Genomic DNA, 19,015 nt, shown 5'->3' with positions numbered 1-19,015 from the left:
ATTAAGTAATAATGTACTGTTAAAGTTATTAAAAAGTGATTCATATGGTGTCAGTCTTCTGTCGTGTGTGTCATGTGTTCCTGCCTCATGTGTCCATATTTGGTTTGTTTCCTGTCCTTGTTAAATGTTATCATTAGTTAATTCTTGTCCAGCCGTGTTCGTCTCGTTATCTACGATTATCCCTTGTATCTGGTCTACTCGTTACTCCCCGGTGTTCCTGTCTGTGTCAGTCTTGCCTTGTCCTGCCATGTCTTCATGTTGTCAGTAAAGACTATGATTTAAAGTTACATCCTCGTATGCGTGTTCCTGTGTCCTCCCTCGTGTGTGCACCGTGACATATGGATACAGCATTATCCACTGACAAAGCTCCAATACTTGCTGCGATGATGCTGAGGGCTGTTAAATCGCAGATGGTCATTTGGGCTTATGTTTAAGATGTCTTCAGTTGGCACCACGGTTGTGCGTTAAAAGGTAAGATCAGACATTTGAATTCAGGGACTGTGTAATGTCTTATGGAAATACATACAAAAATGTATTGCTATTAACAAGGCCAAAAAAAAATTAAAAACAAAACAAAAAAATAAATAAAACAATACAACAAAATCTCACAAATGCATAGAAGTTTTAATACCAAAATGGGAGAAACACAAAAACCTGAGATTTGACACATCAATAAAAATATTACTCAAAGCTTTTAAGAGTTCAAATCTATTGAGCCGAGGCAGCTGTAATCTTCTTTGTTGGACTCCTCCTCCACATCATCATAATCTGTTATTAAAAACAAATCATGTCAAATGTTATAACTGGATGAATATATTAAAATTCTAAAAAACCTTGAAAAAAATATAAAAAATGTTCAAATATAAATCAAGATAATACAATGAGAACAAAAGGGTTATAGTAACTTACCCAACAAATTTCTCACATCTTCACTGACACTCATCACATCATCATACTCCTCCTGAACTCTCTCTGATCAAGAATGACATGAAAATATATCATATTTATAAAACAATTGAAGGATCCTCTTTCCCTTCAGTGACTTGATTGTCTGATACTCATGTAAACATGGAAAGGGTGAAAAAAAATTAGTTCAGTTTATCTCACCTGTTACACATTGAGAGATCGGTCTATTAATGATGACATCATAATTCCCTGGTGCGTCCACTACACATAAAAATATGAGTCAAAATTAAATATAAGACAGTAATTTAAAATAGTATCTCTATTTTTATTTTTAGAGGAATATTATTTTTAAAGCATAATAAAAAAGTGTGTAGTATGTAAAAAAGTTACAAAAGTAAGATGAAGTAAAACACCTTTTCTGATGTCAGAGTTCAGTCCGCTCGTCATGACATCATCATAGCTCTCAGGTGTGTCTTCTACAAATTCACACATTCATTACATTCAGAACATATTTGAAACATTTATTTTCAACATACTGTAATAATTTAATTTAAAAGTGTATTATAAGCTGTTGTAGAGTAAGAGAGAGACACCTGTCTCACGATCTGCTTTCAGTCCATCAGTGATGACATCATCATAGTATCCCGGAGTGATTTCCTTCAGCATCTCTTCTGCATCAACACACAATATGTTCGGATACAAAAGCCAAAATATGTTCTTGTTGCAGATCATGAGACTGAAAATGTATTGAACATTTAGTATTTAATCATGTGATCCCTGACCTTTTAGGCCACTGCCATTGGTGACATCATCATAATATGCAGTCTTCAACTCTTTTGCTTAAAAAGGAGAGCAGACTGTTAATATACAAGTAAACAGCAGTATTTGAATAGTATTTATTCATCAATCAAATATGTAATATAATTTGTTCATTTTTATATATATATATATATATATATATATATATATATATATATATATATATATATATATATATATATATATATATATATATATATATATATTTTTTTTTTTTTTTTTTTTTATAAAGTGAATTCATTAAGAAGATTTTTTTTATTGGATTGTGGAATGAATATGGCCTTCATCTCTCTAACCTGAGAGAAGCTCATCAGCATCTTCATACCCAGAATGCAGTTCTTCAGAGATGAGACTCCCTGTTAAAGGAGAGCAGAACAATCAGAAACATGTTCATCATTACAAACAGACTCGATCCTCTTTTCCTCTGGATCATAAAGAACATAAGTATAAGCATAAGTAACAGCACAAACATTAATTTTTCACATTTTAAAAGTATTATAGGCAGAAATACCTTTTTGTTAATCCTTTTAGTAAACACACAAGCATCCTCACTTGAACCCATTCCTCACTGCCTTCCAGAAATACACACACAAACACACACACACCTGCACTTACACTTAAAAACATATAAACACTTCCTTATGACAATCTAAAAATACTCACAGGAAGAGACACTCGCTGACACACACAAGCACACACACACACACACACACACATAAACATGCACCTGCAGCTCTGTGGGTTTCTGTCAGGAATTCTGTGGTTTGAAGCAGGAGGTTTAACAGGACTAATAATAGATGAACATCAACTGTCTGACAGACTCTTATTAATGGTATTAAATGAGATTGATGGCTCATGTCTCACCCCTCTGAGTGAAGTGATTGTGTCTGTGCTGAATCTCCTCATAAACGGCCTCAGTCGTCGTCCTGTGTCTCCTCTTAGAGAGAGCTGTGAGTGTAGACAGACAACCCTGCTGTCAGTTTACAACACATGACTGATCACACACTGAATAAGACACAATATGACAGTCTCTGGATCTCTCCTACCTCTCCTCATCACTCTGTTCTGCTGAATCAGTATAAGCAGTGGCACTAAGAGCAGTAAGAGCACAACTCCCAGTACAATCACAAGCTCTGGGGGGACGGAGAGAGACTCTGCTGGAGGAGTTTGTGGAGGAGAGACTGATGTTGAGCGCACTGGAGGAGAAACTGGAGGAGAAGCTGATGATGTTGTGGCAAGAGTAGTGGACACTGACAAATCGGTCAAATCTGTCAAAACAGACACAAATGCATTAACAATCATGATTCTCTTGAATACACAAATAGTATTACCTCTGAAATGATCAAATTAATTAAAATCTCTAGTATTTTTCTGTGACCTGCACAGGTGAGTCCAGCGTGCTCTTTGTGGGAGCAGTCAGTGTGGCTTTTTAGGGAGAGAGGACAGTCCCACAGGTGAATCTCATTCCCTCTGCACTCGACTCTGTTCAGCCACACAACACCTTCACCAGCACCAAAGACTGAATTCCCATCAGCCCTCAGTGCTGCTCCACAACCCAGCTGCCTGCAGACCACCTGAGCATCGCTGATGTCCCACTGATCATCACAGACTGAGCCCCACACAGCGTTATGATACACCTCCAACCTCCCAGAGCACCGGCCCTCCCCTCCACTCAGTCTGAGAGGAACATGATCTAAAACACACACATCAACCAGCACTGAGCAGCTTACGCACAAAATTCACAACAAAACATGCACTTAAATTGGAGCTTGAGGTCTTTACAACTGTGATTCATTTTGAATGTGGGATAAAAATTATTTAATGCACAAACCCTGCTGAAAAATCCAGCATGTATTCTACGTTGGTCCAGGCAGGTTTATGATGGTTTGAGCTGGTATAGTGCTGATTAAAGCAGTAAACTACAACCCGAATTCTGGAAATATTGAAACCAATATTTTATTCACAGTAGAAGATAGAGAACATGACAAATGTTTAAACTGAGAAATTTTAGTTTTATCCACTAAATGAGCTCATTTCAAATTGGCAGCAGCTATTTACACTAAGTGTAAATAGCATTTAGGTTCTATTTACACTAAATGCAAATAGCATATTTTCTTAGCGAGAGATGCTATTTTTGCACTAAGTGAAAATAGTTTTTTTAACAATATGCTATTTACACTGTAAATAACTATAGATTCTATTTACACTGTTAAAGCTATTTATACTACTTATTGCAAACTGGCAATTATCTGCGCCTCATTATTGTAGGTACATTATAAAACTGTACGCAATAATGTACTGAGTGAAAATTATAGTTTTAATTCAAATTATCAAATGGATGCCACCTTATTGGGAAAATAAAGCCCTCCATACACCTTCACCCTAAGCCTACCCGATACTTTATTTTCAACTTTTTGATTATTTCCTTCATTTTTGTTGAAAATAAATGTCTTTTTGATGCAATATGAGATTTGAAAAGGGAGAAAAAAGTTCAAATCAAAAGAGGAAAACATCTGCGAAATGATAAGGCAAGAAGTAGGACCCATGTAAATATCGGATCAGCTTTCCAGTGCTGGAGAGAACTCTAGGAGTGGAAGGCCTGCGATCGGACGCCGAGGTTGCTTAGGTTCTTCTCAATTGGTTAGTAATACCGTGTCTACATCAGACGTGGCACGCCGCAACAGCTAAAATCTGCCTACACTGTATGCGATAAAGCAACCATTGAAAATCATTTGAAATTTGTGTCCGCACATCATAAACAGAACGCGCCAGCAGTTTTCTGTATGAGGTTTGTCACGCTGCGCAGCATCCAGTGTAGACAGCATCACTGATTATAATGACTTCTATAGTGTCCGGTGTAGAAACAGTGTAACATTGGTTTTGCTTTGTTTCGCAGAACTAATCGTTGCCTGGGTTGCATAAGCTACGTGTGTGTGGGGTAGAGCTATCAAAATAGGGGCGAGACCCTTTTGGGGTAGGGGTGTGTTTGTTTTGCTGATTGCAAATATCAACACTGGCTTCCAGAAATTGCTTACCCCACCTTTAAGAAACAACATTCCTCAACTTCAGATTGCAAATGCTTTTTTTCATAACATCATCAAAATTTTCAGAGAAACTGGAGAAATCTCTGTGCGTAAGGGACAAGGCCGAAGACCTTTGTTTGTAACGTCACTCACTCCCACACGGAAATAACCTATATAAACATATATGTTTTAATATAGGTTTTGATATATGTTTTTAATATATGTGACATATATAAAATTGGCCGTTTTCCTATAATATATGTACATATATGCATGTATATATGTGTGCATATATGCACCTATATGTTTACCTATATATTAGTAAAATTATTAAAATCCATAGCTGCTAGACAACATAAATAAAAGCCCAAAATGTCGAAATTTACATTTACATGTACATAAAGGGCTTATATGTGGATATAAAGAAGCAATACAGGAGACCTATATGGCCTTTATATGCACATATATGCACCTCAATTTTGCCTATATGTGGCATATATACGCATATATGCAGCATATATGTTATCATATATGTGCATATATACTGCATATAGGTTTCACATATGCGCATATATCCTCATATAGGTTCTTTCCATGTGGGCTCAGCCGCAGCGGTAAGCTGCACTCAACCACTCCACCACGTACAACTCACTCTTTGAACCACACCTCTTTACGTAACCCCCATTGCTCTTTCCGCTTCCTCTTTTATTCACAGAGCTCCACTTTCGATTCTGTGACGTCAGTTTCTATCTCTTTTGTGATTGGCAAAACTGTTCATTGATGTGCGGTTCATTGTGAAATGAACTTGTCACATTTCCCCCTACCAGGAAAAACACAACCTCCAGGTTGTGAGGAATTTATGCAAAGCTTTAAAAACCTAAGAATTCAGAGTCTTCATCCGAAGATTCTTGAAAGATTTCCTGGAGTCTTTGCCTTTCGTGGGACTCTAAGTCAGTGGCTGAGGGGTAGCATGGTTTCAGGTTGCAAACATGAGTAGTTGGTAATGTGATTGGTAATGTTGGAGGATTGTAGGAGTAAGACTCTTGGGCAGGTACATTCGGTACTGAACTTCTCCTTTTGACAATGGCGTTTTAAGGTACAATTTATCTTCCACAATCTCATATTTTTCTGAGGTGTCTTGATTGTTTTCTATCATTGCTTTGAAGATATTTTGAATTTCAGGGTCTTTATATTGTTCTTCTCATAGGTCTACAGCAGTGATAGGTCTCCTGTGTCCACAATAGCTTTTCCTGTCCAAGTGCTAATGCGGATAGGCACAACTAATTGTGGCGGAATGATTGGAGGAGGTGGAGAAGATGAAGGCGACTTCTTGGATTTTGTTTGTGGTTTAGGTTTGGTGGCAGCAGTTACAGCATTGCTGGTAGACTGACGTCCATGTTTGGAGTGCGGAAAAGACCTTTTGCTACCAGATGAGTGATGTGGATTTTCAGACTGGTTTTGCCTGGAAGAATAGTGTGGACAGTTCCCTGGAGCATGGTATCCTTTACATCTCCAGCACTGTACAGAAGATGATTTGTCTGCAGTTCTGTTAGTTGGCTTTTGTGACATATCTGGAAATTCATACACGTTCCATACTGCATTTGTTGCTCGTAGTCTTTCTCCAGCTGATGACCCATCTTGACAAGGTCTTCCACTGTACTGACGCGACTACACAACTGGCTTGCCAGGTGAGGTTTTATGTTTTTGAGAATCAGTTTCACCATTTCTGCTTCTGTGAAAGCTGGTTTCCAACGTTTGCAGAGGGCTCTATATGTGAAATCAAAATCTCGAATTGACTCACCTTGGGTTCAGGTACGGACTCGTTCTGACAGCTCATCTTCATAGTCTTCTGATAGAAATGCAGAAAGAAAAGCCGTTCCAAATTCCTCCCAAGTGGTTATGGAAGTTCTGGCGACCTCCCACCAATCTTGCGCTGTACCGAATGGGACTGTGTGAAAAGTTGTTAAAATGCCAGCATCAGTGAGGGGATGCAATGCCAGGAAGTCTTGACAACGTTCTAAATATAACAGGGAGACAGGATCATCAGTGGATCTTCCAAAAGTAGGGAAGTAGGTCAATTTTAAGTGGTCACTTTTGACAGCAGGGACTGTTAGATGTGCAGGACTTACTATTGGTGGAGCAGATATGATGTCTGAAGTTGTAGATGTTGATACACTTTTCATTTCAGTGTCTGAGTTGATTTTTCCATAAGCTTGGAAGTTGTTGTCCATTTCAAATTGAAGTTCAGTTATCTTCTTGTCTAGTTCGTCCATTTTCTTGTTACCTCTGGCAATTTCTGTAGAATGTTGTTCCTGATCTTTTTGAAGAATTTGCTGGGTGGTCTTGATGTCCTGCTGTAACTCAAGTTGAAGCTGTTCCGCCATAAAGCGAAATTCAGTACACAAAGTTGATTCAGTCTTCTGTAATTTATCTGTTAGCATTGTTTTCATGGCTTTGATTAGCTGGTCAGTTTCTGTTTCCTCTTGCTGTTTCGTTGCAGTTAATGTGGAGAAAAGTTGCTGATGATTGGACTCCATTTTAACAGTCAAAGCATCCAGTTGTCCGCCAGTGTGGGAAGTCATTTGTTTCATTTCATGGTTGAGTTCATTCACAGCCTTTACTTTATTTCTTTGACATTCAAATAAACGATCCCAATTCCCTTGTAGTTGGGCAGTAAAATGGTGCATTTATCTTCCAGGAGTAAGAAGAAAACCAGCTAGTGAACAAGTTAAGTCATGTTGTGTTTCTGAAAGTGAAAATTTAGATGAGGTGCACAATTGCATAGCATCTGGTCCTTGCTGCTCCCCAGGCGGGCCTTGGACAGGACGACTGTCAGCAGGTACAGATGATGCGGAAGCAAAACGGACATTAGATCCCTGTGAAGTTCTGTGATGCAATGTGGGCGTGGAATGGAAGACAAAAGTGCTTGGTATTTGCGGACGTCTTGGATACTGAGCAATATGTTGTCCCAGTAGGCTGCTTGGAGTAGGAATGTCAGGAGGTGGGTCAATGTCCACCAAAGAGGATGGGCAGGGTGGGGATGTGACCATATGTATGTATATGTATGTGTCAGTCAATGTACAATGTTGAATGCACAATAAAATAATTTTCAGTGTGTGTGGTGATGCGTATGTCAGGTGTAAAATGGTTAACAAGACTTTTACAATTTCCACACAGCAATAACACATTCAAGGTGCAATCAGGTAGAACGCACTTAACTCTCAATTAACCATTTAAAGCTCAAACAAAAAATTGCTCCAAGTATAACAATTAGGGCTGCACGATTATGACAAAAATCCTAATTGTCGATTATTCCCTTGAGATTGTAATTGCGATTATTAATAATGATTATTTTGAACAGATTTATCCAATTGTTTGAAGCTGCATGCCAAATTTTTATATAAAATATATATTTTAAAAAAGGCTGAAAACACTCTTTCTGAACTTTTATTGCTTTTCTATAGCATTGAGCCTCAAATGTCAACTATACATTCGTTTGGTTTCTTCTTTATACAAAAAAGGTAAAATTATGCACGGTATAATAATGTTAAAAAAGAAAAAAAAGAAAAATGGTTTACTAAAGCTATATATTTCATTTACAATTAAACAGATGAAATTTCAAATTACAGTAACATTTTACAGTACAATTTATATTATCAGGGCTCCAGACTAACATTTGAGAGCAGTGGCCCCAGCACCTGATTTGGTAGCACTGAACATGTAATATTACAAGTTTTGTCTCTTAGAAATGCACATTAGAACAGGAGCTTGAGTTCAGAGTAGCAGGAGCTTGAGTTGGGATGCAGATGTACATTTGACAGTACCATTGTGAAAACTGTAACAGCCTCATCTTTTATACATAACCAAAAGTACAGCACATCATTACCATTGTAAAAACGTAGCCTAATTATATGGTTTCTATGGAGTTTGCATTGAAAAACAGTAGCCTAAAGACATTGTCAATTACAAATCCACATCAACTGAAAGAATAATTAACAAAATAATGTAATAATATTCCATTACTCTTATAACATAATTAGTATATTAATAATATAATAATACTCAATATGAATATCCTACTTTTCTGCCACCGTACCATTGTTACCGTTAGTGTTACTACAGTAAAACAATGGTAAATGTGGGTGATTTGTGGATTGAAACGTCTTCTAACTGGATCGTTGTTGCACTGTTTCTGCTGCTTTCTGCATCAGCGTTGATGAGAATAACCGCTCCGATTTACTGGCTTTAAACTAGTTTAAATTAAAGAGATGTGATTTGTACTGGAGAACTCAGCGCTGAACTCGAGTGCTTCTTACTGGATTTCACAGCGTTGTTTAGTGCGTGATCGCGACTGGTCACTGTAATAAACACATATAAGCTCGCGCTGCGCTGTTTTCTTTTGAGGTGCGCAATTCAAACGAGTACTGCTATTTTGTTCCGCTTTTGACTTGTTTGGCGTTTAACATATCTATCATGCACAACAGAGTGATAACGACTATCAGTTAGACGTAATGTCTTTTAGAATGCCACCAAATTCCAACACCAAAACTCAAGAAACTCATAGCCTCGATGCCCAGATGCCCGCTCGGAGCGAGGCGAAGTAGAACTGGTTACAGACCCATACTCGGAATTCGTGCTCTGCATTTAACCCATCCAACGTGCACACACACAGCAGTGAACACACACACACCGTGAACACACACCCGGAGCAGTGGGCAGCCATTTTATGCTGCAGCGCCCGGGGAGCAGTTGGGGGTTCGGTGCCTTGCTCAAGGGCACCTCAGTCGTGGTATTGAGGGTGGAGAGAGCGCTGGACATTCACTCCCCCCACCTACAATTCCTGCCGGCCGGAGACTCGAACCCGCAACCTTTGGATTACAAGTCCGACTCTCTAACCATTAGGCCACGACTTCCCCTGTAGCAAGTATCACATTTTATGCAATTTTGTGCTCATGAAATTGTAAAATTTCTAAGTTTAAACATTTTTTATGTTATCTATGTTCTGTTGTAAATATAATATTGACTTCTAAAAAAAATCTTAAAAAAAAAAAAATCTTTTAGTTTTCATTTTATTCAAATTTAAAAAACGTCCCAACATTTCCGGAATTCGGGTTGTAGTAACCAGCATCACATGCTGATCCCAGCATGCAAAACATACCTTATGCTGCTGACCAGCAGTGCTGGATTGTTCAATATAAATGATTTATAATGGGAGGGGAAAAAATGAAAGAAAACACATATCATAAACATACTTGAACACTGTCTCTGGTAATGAGTTGGTGAAGAAGAACATGTGAGATGACTCCGAGGAGATTCTTGATCCTCCTCTTCTAATTAAAGCATGGCAAAATTGATCACAACATTAGAATTCATTAAACAATAAATGGTAAAAACACCTTTTTTTAAATTTGTCTCATATACCTGTCTCATCTCTCTGATCTGTTGCAAGTACATAATCATAATCATATCCTGGTGGGGTTTCCGTCACCATCACTCCTGCATAAAAACATGACTTATATTTTGTGCGTTTTGGAATATTTTTGGAGACAGAATGTATGTAGCAAATTACCATTCAACTTTTTTTTTAAAAATCATCTGGTAATGAATCAGGTAATCAGTTAAATATATTACACCACTGCTGTTGTTGACATCTTCATAATATGCAGTCTAGTAATATTCTAAACAGTTGTGTGATTGGTCATATATTTCATATAGTGTTAGAATGTGTGAATTACATATTACATAGTTCTTTAAGTCTGTACATCAAATAGTTTTTTTAGGTATTAATTTGAATGTACTTCAGCTCCAACCTGAGAGAAGCTGTTTAGCATCTTCAGTCCCAGAATGTAGTTCTTCAGAGATGAGACTCCCTGTTAATGAGCAGAACAATAAGAAATGTGTTCATAATTATACACTGACTCAATCCTCATTTTCTTTGGATCTCAAAGTATTGTACTAGTGACAACACAACAAAAATATCAATGAAATAATATTTAAATTAATATTTAAATAGTAATATTTAAATAAACTTAACCACTTTAAACCACGTTAAATCAGATATATATAATATGATATAATGTAAGGTCTAACCAGTTGGCCCAGTGAAGGTATTCAATGGTGGCTGAAGGTTTCCTGCTTGTTTGGTCTTTTTGGGTGCACAAAGTAATTTAATTTCAATTAAACTCTAATCTGACTCCATTTTATTATGACATCGAATTTAGATTAGAATGGCAATTATTACTGATTATATAGGATAATTTATGTAATTCGTCTGATTGTTCTATTTAATTCTTAAATCTTGTACTCGTTCATTCGGATTCCTATAACACTTCCAGTCTTGTACCAGCCGGGTATTCGGATCTTATACGCAAACTTGATTGACTAATATTGTAGACAGCCATACTCTACATGCTCATTCTAGAATATATTATTTAGCGCCATAGATTTGAACACACTTAATTAAGAAAGATTATATCATATATTCATGTCTGTCATGTACACTTACTGTAGTTATAATAATATTACAATAATCAGAGGTTGTTTCTCACCCCTATTAATATTGGTCTAACAACACTTATGCCTCTACAGTCTAAGCATACAACATGACTAATGCCAATGTGTTAGTTGGAGATCTAAAAAATCAGTTGGTGTGCTTCTCTGTTCCACTTAAGATGAATTTTAGTCTGTTACTAACATGAGCCTAGATTAGCGTCAAGGATTTAATGTAATCTACTAGAGTCAGATTAAGTCAGAATGAAATCATGTAACAATTTATTATCAATCAGGTAAATATGTATTATGCCAGCTACATCGTCAATTCAGAGATATCGAATCAAATCAATACAAGACATCAAATTCTCAAAGATAATCTAAGAGTAAAAGGTGCATATGTGACTGTGAATATAACTTGCATTTATGTAGAACATTATATTTTGCTACTGACCAGTCTGGGTGAACTGAGTGAAGAAAATGGAAGGGAAGAAAGTGAGGGAAAAGGAACAAATGTATAAGTGAGAAAGAAGCTTTCCCAGACATTCTCTCAGTGAGACGTGGAAACAGATGCCTGTATGTTGAAAAACTGTGTTTGTATTGTTCGTATTCCAGGAGACAAAGTGTCTGAGGTTCTTCCAACCTTACAATAATGTAGGATATCAGAGACTGAATCAGACAAAGTGAAGATGCGATCAGAACATTGAAACCTGAGGAGCTGGAATGCAGAGAGGCCTCAAAGCTGTAACATGACAACGCCATAAATCGGATTCCTGGCTCCTAACTAGCAAGGCTCTTTCACCAAACAGCTTGCAACACTGAGACAAAAGAACACTTATTGATAATTCCAATTCAAGAAGGAGACTGTCAAATTTGTTGCAAGTAATCAAGACTGATGGTCACATGTAAGCCTGTGATAGAAGATAACTCTCTCTTGGGCGGGTCTCCACACATAGAAGACAGACCAAACCAAAATTCCTTTGTCTAAAGAACATGTCTTCGTTCTCCTTAGAACTACACAAAGACTTTCTTTTCCATATGCACATAAAATCATCCTAAAAGGACATTTTTATGCAGAACGCCATATTATGTTTGTAAACCACATATCATGTTTTAATCAAATAATATGTATGTCTTTTAATCATTATTCAATAGCTGAAGGATTCAAATGCATGTTTAGTATGTATGAGTTTGAAAATGCATGCTTTAAATGTTTCTTCCAATCAATTCTTTATCAAATACATCATAGTCTTGTTATTAGAAATCATGGACAAGAGTATATTTTGCAAGGGCCTGTAAAATTCGGACCATGTGACTGATAACAAGCTGATTTATGATGTAAAGAACACCCCTAGCTAAGATAATAGCCTATCTAATTGGTCAAGACATCCAGATGGGATGGTCTGAAAGCCGAGTTTAAAACTCTTATCCTGCTTTCTCCTCTCTCTCTCTTGCCGCGCTCTCTTGGAACTCTCTCTGGTCACTCTCACTCTCTTCTTCTCTTTTGCCACCGCGTGCTGCTCTTTGAGCGTGTTCTGGCCCACGTGCCATAATGAGAAGGAAAACAACATAGTCTCGTTACATCCTTTTATTCTTTTACTTTAGTTTATTTTCTTTCCGTGGAGTTTCGTGTTCTAATGTAAGTTTGCTACAAAGTCCAGCTCCGACTGCACTCGCTTCAAACTTCGACCAGACCAACTCCGCATCCTCAGCCAACGCCCAACACATTTCTTCAAAGACTACTGAACTCTCAACCAATCAGCAACTTTGGGAAACCCCTTTCTGCAAGGACGCCACAAAGGAAACCCGTAACACAGGCAAAGCAAGCAAGTAACGCCTCCAAGTTCTGAATTGGTGACTTTAATATAAATCTTAGCCTCATTGAGAAACTCAAAACGAGGGTTAAATAAGTGATTGATGGTTGTTCAGGTCTATGCAGTTCAACATATTGCTGTAAACTTGGGATTTCACATTTCCATTCTCTATAACTCATCCTTTCCTCACTTTCTCTCTTTCTGCAACGTGTGAATGTGTGAATGTTTGTGTTCATGTGTTAGATTAGTTTATGTCTTAGGTTTATATAAATAAAATCTGATTTATATTGAAAAGAGAAGTATCTTGTGTTTTCTGCTCACAAGTTAATGTCTTAATCTGCCGATCTAGTTACTGTGCTGTTTAATAGTGTTTTCACTATATTTTGGATTTTAATATCCAGTACAGAGTTTGTTATACGGCTCGTTCAGTGAATCGCCGTAACAGTGATTCTGTTCAAATCCCTATAAAATCATAAATGATTCCCTTTGAGCTAAATTAAACTATTTCTTAAAATTACATATTAATATTATATATGTATTACATTACAATAATCTCACCTGAGCAGGTGATTTTGGCCACTTCATTATCACAGTCATTCTGTCCCCAGGGTGAAGATGGACACTGCCATAAAGTGGAATCATGTCGTCGACAATTAACATAATCCAGCCAGTTGTGAGACTTCAGTCCCTCTGAATAAATGGGTTCACTGCTAGATCTTCCACAGTTCAGCTCTTGACAGATCAGACTCGCTGTGTCTCTGTCCATCTGGTTCCAGCACACATTACCCCAGGATCCATTGTAGAAAACCTCCACATTCCCTTCACAGCCCTCAGTTAACCTGATCTCTTTAAACTCTAGATGGAAAAGTATGACAATTAACCTCAGCTCTCATTTAATTTCAGTCTGATAAGTAGGAATGGGAATAATAAAAAATTCTGCAATTCCTCCATTAACATTGTTTGTGTGTGTGTGTGTTTAATTTGGAAAAAAGAAATGCAATACCATTACCAAAAATTTAGATAATCTCAGTATTAAAAAAAAAATTAAACTTTGTTGTTGACAAATTATGTTTGCAGTCTTTTTTAGAGGCAAGTTTAATGTAATATTCCTAGATAAAAAAATGTGAAAACATATTTCATTCATTAATACTATTGATCAAATACATAATGTACATCTTTAGTATCCACTCGTCACTACATGGATTTAAGTAATCTGGGAAACAGACTATTGGTTCAGCAGTGTTGTGCTGCAGCATATATTACAGTATTCCTTCCACATCAGGAAATTTGACATGCAAGAACTGTTAACAGATTTTATTTATGTATTTATTTATTTGTTCATTTAATTAATTGATTAATTAATTAATTCATTCATTCATTCATTTGCTGAATGATGAAACTGAATCTGAATAAGAATTGCTTCCCAGTTGATTAATACTGCTGTTAATGTGCAATGCAAATAGACTGGATACTGTTAACAATTAGTTCTATATATAAGTTACTGAAATGTTATTTAGATCATTATTCACTGTTTACCTGAGCACACGACTCCTACATCCTCCTTGTGTTGACAGTCATGTTTTCCGCAGCCTGAAGAAGAGCAGCTCCACAGGGACGTCTCATTCCCCTCACACTCCACCTCATCCAGCCATATGGGTCCAGAACCAGGACCAAACCAGGCTGGTACCTGCTGGTTACTGAGGGCCACTCCACACTGCAGCTGTCTGCACACCACATGGGCATCTTCAATATCCCAGGAGTCATCACACACTGTCCCCCATGAGCCGCTGTGAAAAACCTCCAGCCTCCCTGCACAGTCTCCCCCAGAACCCACCAGCCTGATGGACCCTCGACCTGCTATTCAGAGAAAGAAAAACACATTATTGATCACTAACAACTGACGAATATGCCCAGATGTTGTTGCTCTCACCAAGGCAGGTGATTGACAGATGTTGTGTTGAGCTGCAGTTGAGAGTTTGTGGAGAGCTGCAGTTCCCCAGATGAGCTTCACTCCCAGAGCACTGGAAGCCCGTCACACACTCATGACTGTGCTCAGGACTGGATGAAGAGGAGCCGTAGACGCTGAGCACAGAGCCACAGCCCAGCTGTCTGCAGACCACAGAGGATTCAGTGAGACTCCAGGAGTCCAGCAGAACTCTCCTCCAGACCTGATGGATGAAAACTTCCAGCTCCCCCTCACACTGTCTCTCTCCAGACAACCGCACCCGACCCTCATGAAGAGCCAGAGAGGAATCTGAGTGAAAGACGTGACATTTAACTAAAATACTGCAAATGTGTTGAATACCAGAGAGGAATATATAAATACACTTTATATCAATATTACAGTTTACATAAGTAAATTTGACACAAGCTACTTAAATGACACAAGCAATAATCTTCAGTCTTAAATGTACATGCATAGGGAATATATATTGTACATTGTTTAAGAGTAAGTCTTCCAGTAGCATAATGTCATGTTACAGTAACATGGACTCACTAGAACAGATGACTCCAACATCTCGTCTATGAGAACATTCAGCTCGACTCCATGAAGAGATGGAACATTCTGAGAGTTTTGTTTCATTCACGTCACAATCAAACACATCAGCCCAGATTTCATCACTTCCCTCTCCAAACCAGTCTGATCCCACAACAGACACAGCAATCCCACAATTCAGCTGTCTACAGAGGACACTGGCAGCTCTCATATCCCAGCATGCATCACACACTGTGCCCCACTCATTGAGGAACTGAAGCTCCACTCTTCCAGAACAAGAGTCTGAGCCATTTATCAGTCTGAGATCAGTGTAACCTGGAGAGAGAACACAGAGCTTTTTAGCAATTTTCTTCTATTTCAGTATATGTATCATTGTCAGTCACAAAGGTGTCAAGTCCACCGTTGTCGAGTCCAAGACCAAGACTATCGAGTCCGAGTCTAGACCGAGTCCAAAGAGGTTTGAGTCCAAGTCAAGTCCAAGTCCAAATGAGAGAAAGAAAAAAAGCATCTTCTTCAAAACCACATACTTATCTATTGATAATTTATGTGATATGAGAGACAGCACATCTTCTATTCTAAGATAATACTTTTGCATTATTATTTGTAATGATCTAAAAGCATGTGCAGCAACACTGTATTTATAATTAGGCTATTTTATTTACTTTAGGTAATACTTTAGCAAAATTAAAAATTGGAAGGTTTTTTATTTGTTTCTAGGGCTGGGCGATATGGCAAAAAAAAAATAATAATAATAAAAAATTAAATCTTGATTTTCTCAGAACATTTGACCAGTTCTCGATTTTGTACGATTTTAACTGGTCAACTTGAAAATATGACTACAACATGATCCAAGCAACTTTTTCTTTATTAACCCTCTAGTTAAAGAAAAATCTATTCTAAGTGCACCACACACATGAAGTTGTCATTATAATGTAAATGTTAAACAAATCACTAAATATCTTTGCAGAAAAGATGCATGAACTACAACTACATCTTGTACAAACTTTCCTTATGCATATTATATGTTCAGAAATAATACAAGAAAAATGCTTTAAAAATTCTCAAGTAATTCAAATTCAAAATGACTGAAGGTATAACACCTAGAGTGCTAGTATTAACTATAAATGCTCTGTAAAAAGTACAGTAGTTTTCAGCCTGTCACCCTGATGCAAACATGAAATACCAGACATAAAGTTAGTAGTAGTTCTCCACAGGTTTTTTATTTGATTACGCTGCTTTTCCATTGTTTTTTTCTATGTAAACATGGACGCGATTGACTGTTGCTCTCGCGTCTCGTGCATGAAACGGCTTTCTAAAAACGCAGTGCTCTAGTTATTAAAAGATGTTTAACTCCCATCTTCTTGCATTTTTTCCTATTCCACTGCCCGCGTCGCATCTTTGTCAACACAAAAACACATTCTGTGTGAATGGCACCAGAGAGCATCAAGAGAGCGGTTAAGCGTGTTCGCAGACACTCTAGTTCGTTCTTTTATCTTTACTGTTATTGTCAAGTTGTCTAATTCTAGTGTTTAGTAATATTTCTATTCAAAATCACGATTCTTCGGTTTATAAAAAATAAAATTGAGGCAAAACATCAAATTCATATTAATCGATAAAATCTGAAAAATCGCCCAGCCATAGCCACAGTGTTTGCTTATCTTTACTTTATTTAAATTTTTGTGTAATTTATTTATTTTATTTTACATCAAGGTATATACCCTGCCTCCAGGCTTTATTTGTTTTGCTCTTATTAATTGTTTCTTATTCATTTGGTCCCACTGCGTTTGCTGATTTGTAGTTGTAAATTATAAATAAGCAATTGACACTGAATTGCTATTGAAAGTGAAAGTAAAATGCGCACCGGCATTAATAAGCTACTTAAAAGCAAAGGAAAGTGAGGTGGAAGAGAAGGAAAACTCCAACGAAATTGGTAAAACCAAACTGTATTATGCAACTCGCCAAAATAAAAATGAATTATGCCTGCACACACTTGGAGCCAGGCATATGACTGTGTCAGCTGTGCATTTACCAAGCAACCAATGGCAATGCCCGTTCTAATGGATTGTAAATTAAACCAATTACATTACCCATTTTCCGAAAAAGCGAGCCAGATTAATGGTTTTGTTCTGAAAGAGAGAGAGAGAGAGAGAGAGAAAAAAGAACATATAGCTGGACTCGGTCGAGACCAACTAGAACATTTGGCGAGTCCAGTGACCAAGTCCGAGTCCAAATACCAACGAGTCCAAGACAAGTCCGAGACGATAGAAAAACGGACTCGAGTACTACAGCCCTAATGTATCAATTGAATTTGTTAAATAAATAGGTTAAACATTTTACCAGAACATAGCAGTCCCACATCATTATCATGGGTGCAGTTTAGATTTTGTGAGGTTGATGATGGACAGCGTCGAATGTGTGATTCGTCTCCTCTGCACTGAATCTCTTTTGATCCAATCTGAGTGTCTCCTTTGCCAAAAGCAGCCGCTCCCAACACCTGTACAGGAGCCCCACAGTCCAGCTCTCTACACACAACCTCTGCATCCTGCTGGTCAAAGGCAGCGTCACACACTGAACCCCAACCACCTACAAGAAACATCTCCACTCTTCCAGAGCACAGGTGAGACCCACCAACAAGTCTTGACCTTCCGTAGTTTATAGTTTCTGATTACAGACATAAAACAAGAATTAATTCATTTTGTAAATGGATGAAAGTTAGCAGTTTATACCAAAATAAAATATGCTAATTAATTCCTTATTTATGAATTACTCCGCAAAGTAATGTTACAATTTTTTGTAAATTGCACATAAGATGTTTATGGATGAAAGTCTGATCAGTGATGCATTAACAGGGTGATGTATGGAGCAGCTCACCTGAACATCTGACTCCAGCATCTTCATGATGACCACAGTCATGAACACCCCACCCATTTGAGCTACAGTTCTTCAGTGTGGACTCTGATCCACTACAGGCCACTTCATCCATCCAGATTGGTCCTGATCCTTGTCCAAAGTGAGCACCACCCAGAGCCTGTACAGCCTCTTCACAACCCAGCTCTCTACACACCACTGCAGCATCAGTCATATCCCAGTTATAATCACACACTGTTCCCCACTGACCTCTATGATGAACCTCCACTCTACCACTGCAGGGACTGTTACCACCAGTCAACCTCACAGTCTCAATATCTGTACATGAAAGAAAGCACAGTAGTAGTTGAACAGCCTACAATCATAAGCAGAATACGGCAAAATCATAAGATAGAAAATATAACATACAAAAAATAATCATCTTGTCATCATTAAATTGGTTGCATGTAAAAGCACAAATAATTCATAAAATTAAATTCTTAATTAACAATTAATAATAATACTTAGTGATACAAGATCTTATTCTCTAGATATTTCACAGGTCTCTATTCACTTTCTATTGGTATGAGGCCATCAAAGATAAGCTGCTCATTTAAACA

General features: G+C 37.6%; 1 protein-coding gene across 1 annotated transcript; it reads right to left on the bottom strand.

The window, feature by feature from the left end:
• Positions 1 to 345: 345 nt before the first annotated feature.
• On the bottom strand, positions 346 to 18,630 carry LOC306859020 (scavenger receptor cysteine-rich type 1 protein M130-like; the record flags this gene model as incomplete). The annotated part of the gene is made up of 17 exons (XM_079399831.1): positions 346 to 768; positions 910 to 972; positions 1,108 to 1,167; positions 1,320 to 1,382; positions 1,500 to 1,577; positions 1,689 to 1,745; positions 2,022 to 2,081; positions 2,590 to 2,673; positions 2,772 to 2,993; positions 3,104 to 3,418; positions 10,001 to 10,078; positions 13,610 to 13,906; positions 14,588 to 14,905; positions 14,982 to 15,305; positions 15,549 to 15,863; positions 17,886 to 18,209; positions 18,420 to 18,630. 17 exons carry the CDS (start codon positions 18,628 to 18,630, stop codon positions 695 to 697), a joined length of 2,943 nt encoding a protein of 980 aa, XP_079255957.1. The 3' UTR covers positions 346 to 694.
• Between the last annotated feature and the right edge of the window lie 385 nt (positions 18,631 to 19,015).

This window comes from Barbus barbus (genome assembly GCF_936440315.1).
Source record: "Barbus barbus genome assembly, chromosome: 39".
NCBI lineage: Eukaryota > Metazoa > Chordata > Actinopteri > Cypriniformes > Cyprinidae > Barbus > Barbus barbus.
The sequence above is the reverse complement of the archived record's forward strand: the minus strand, read 5'-3'. Positions and strand labels throughout refer to the sequence as shown.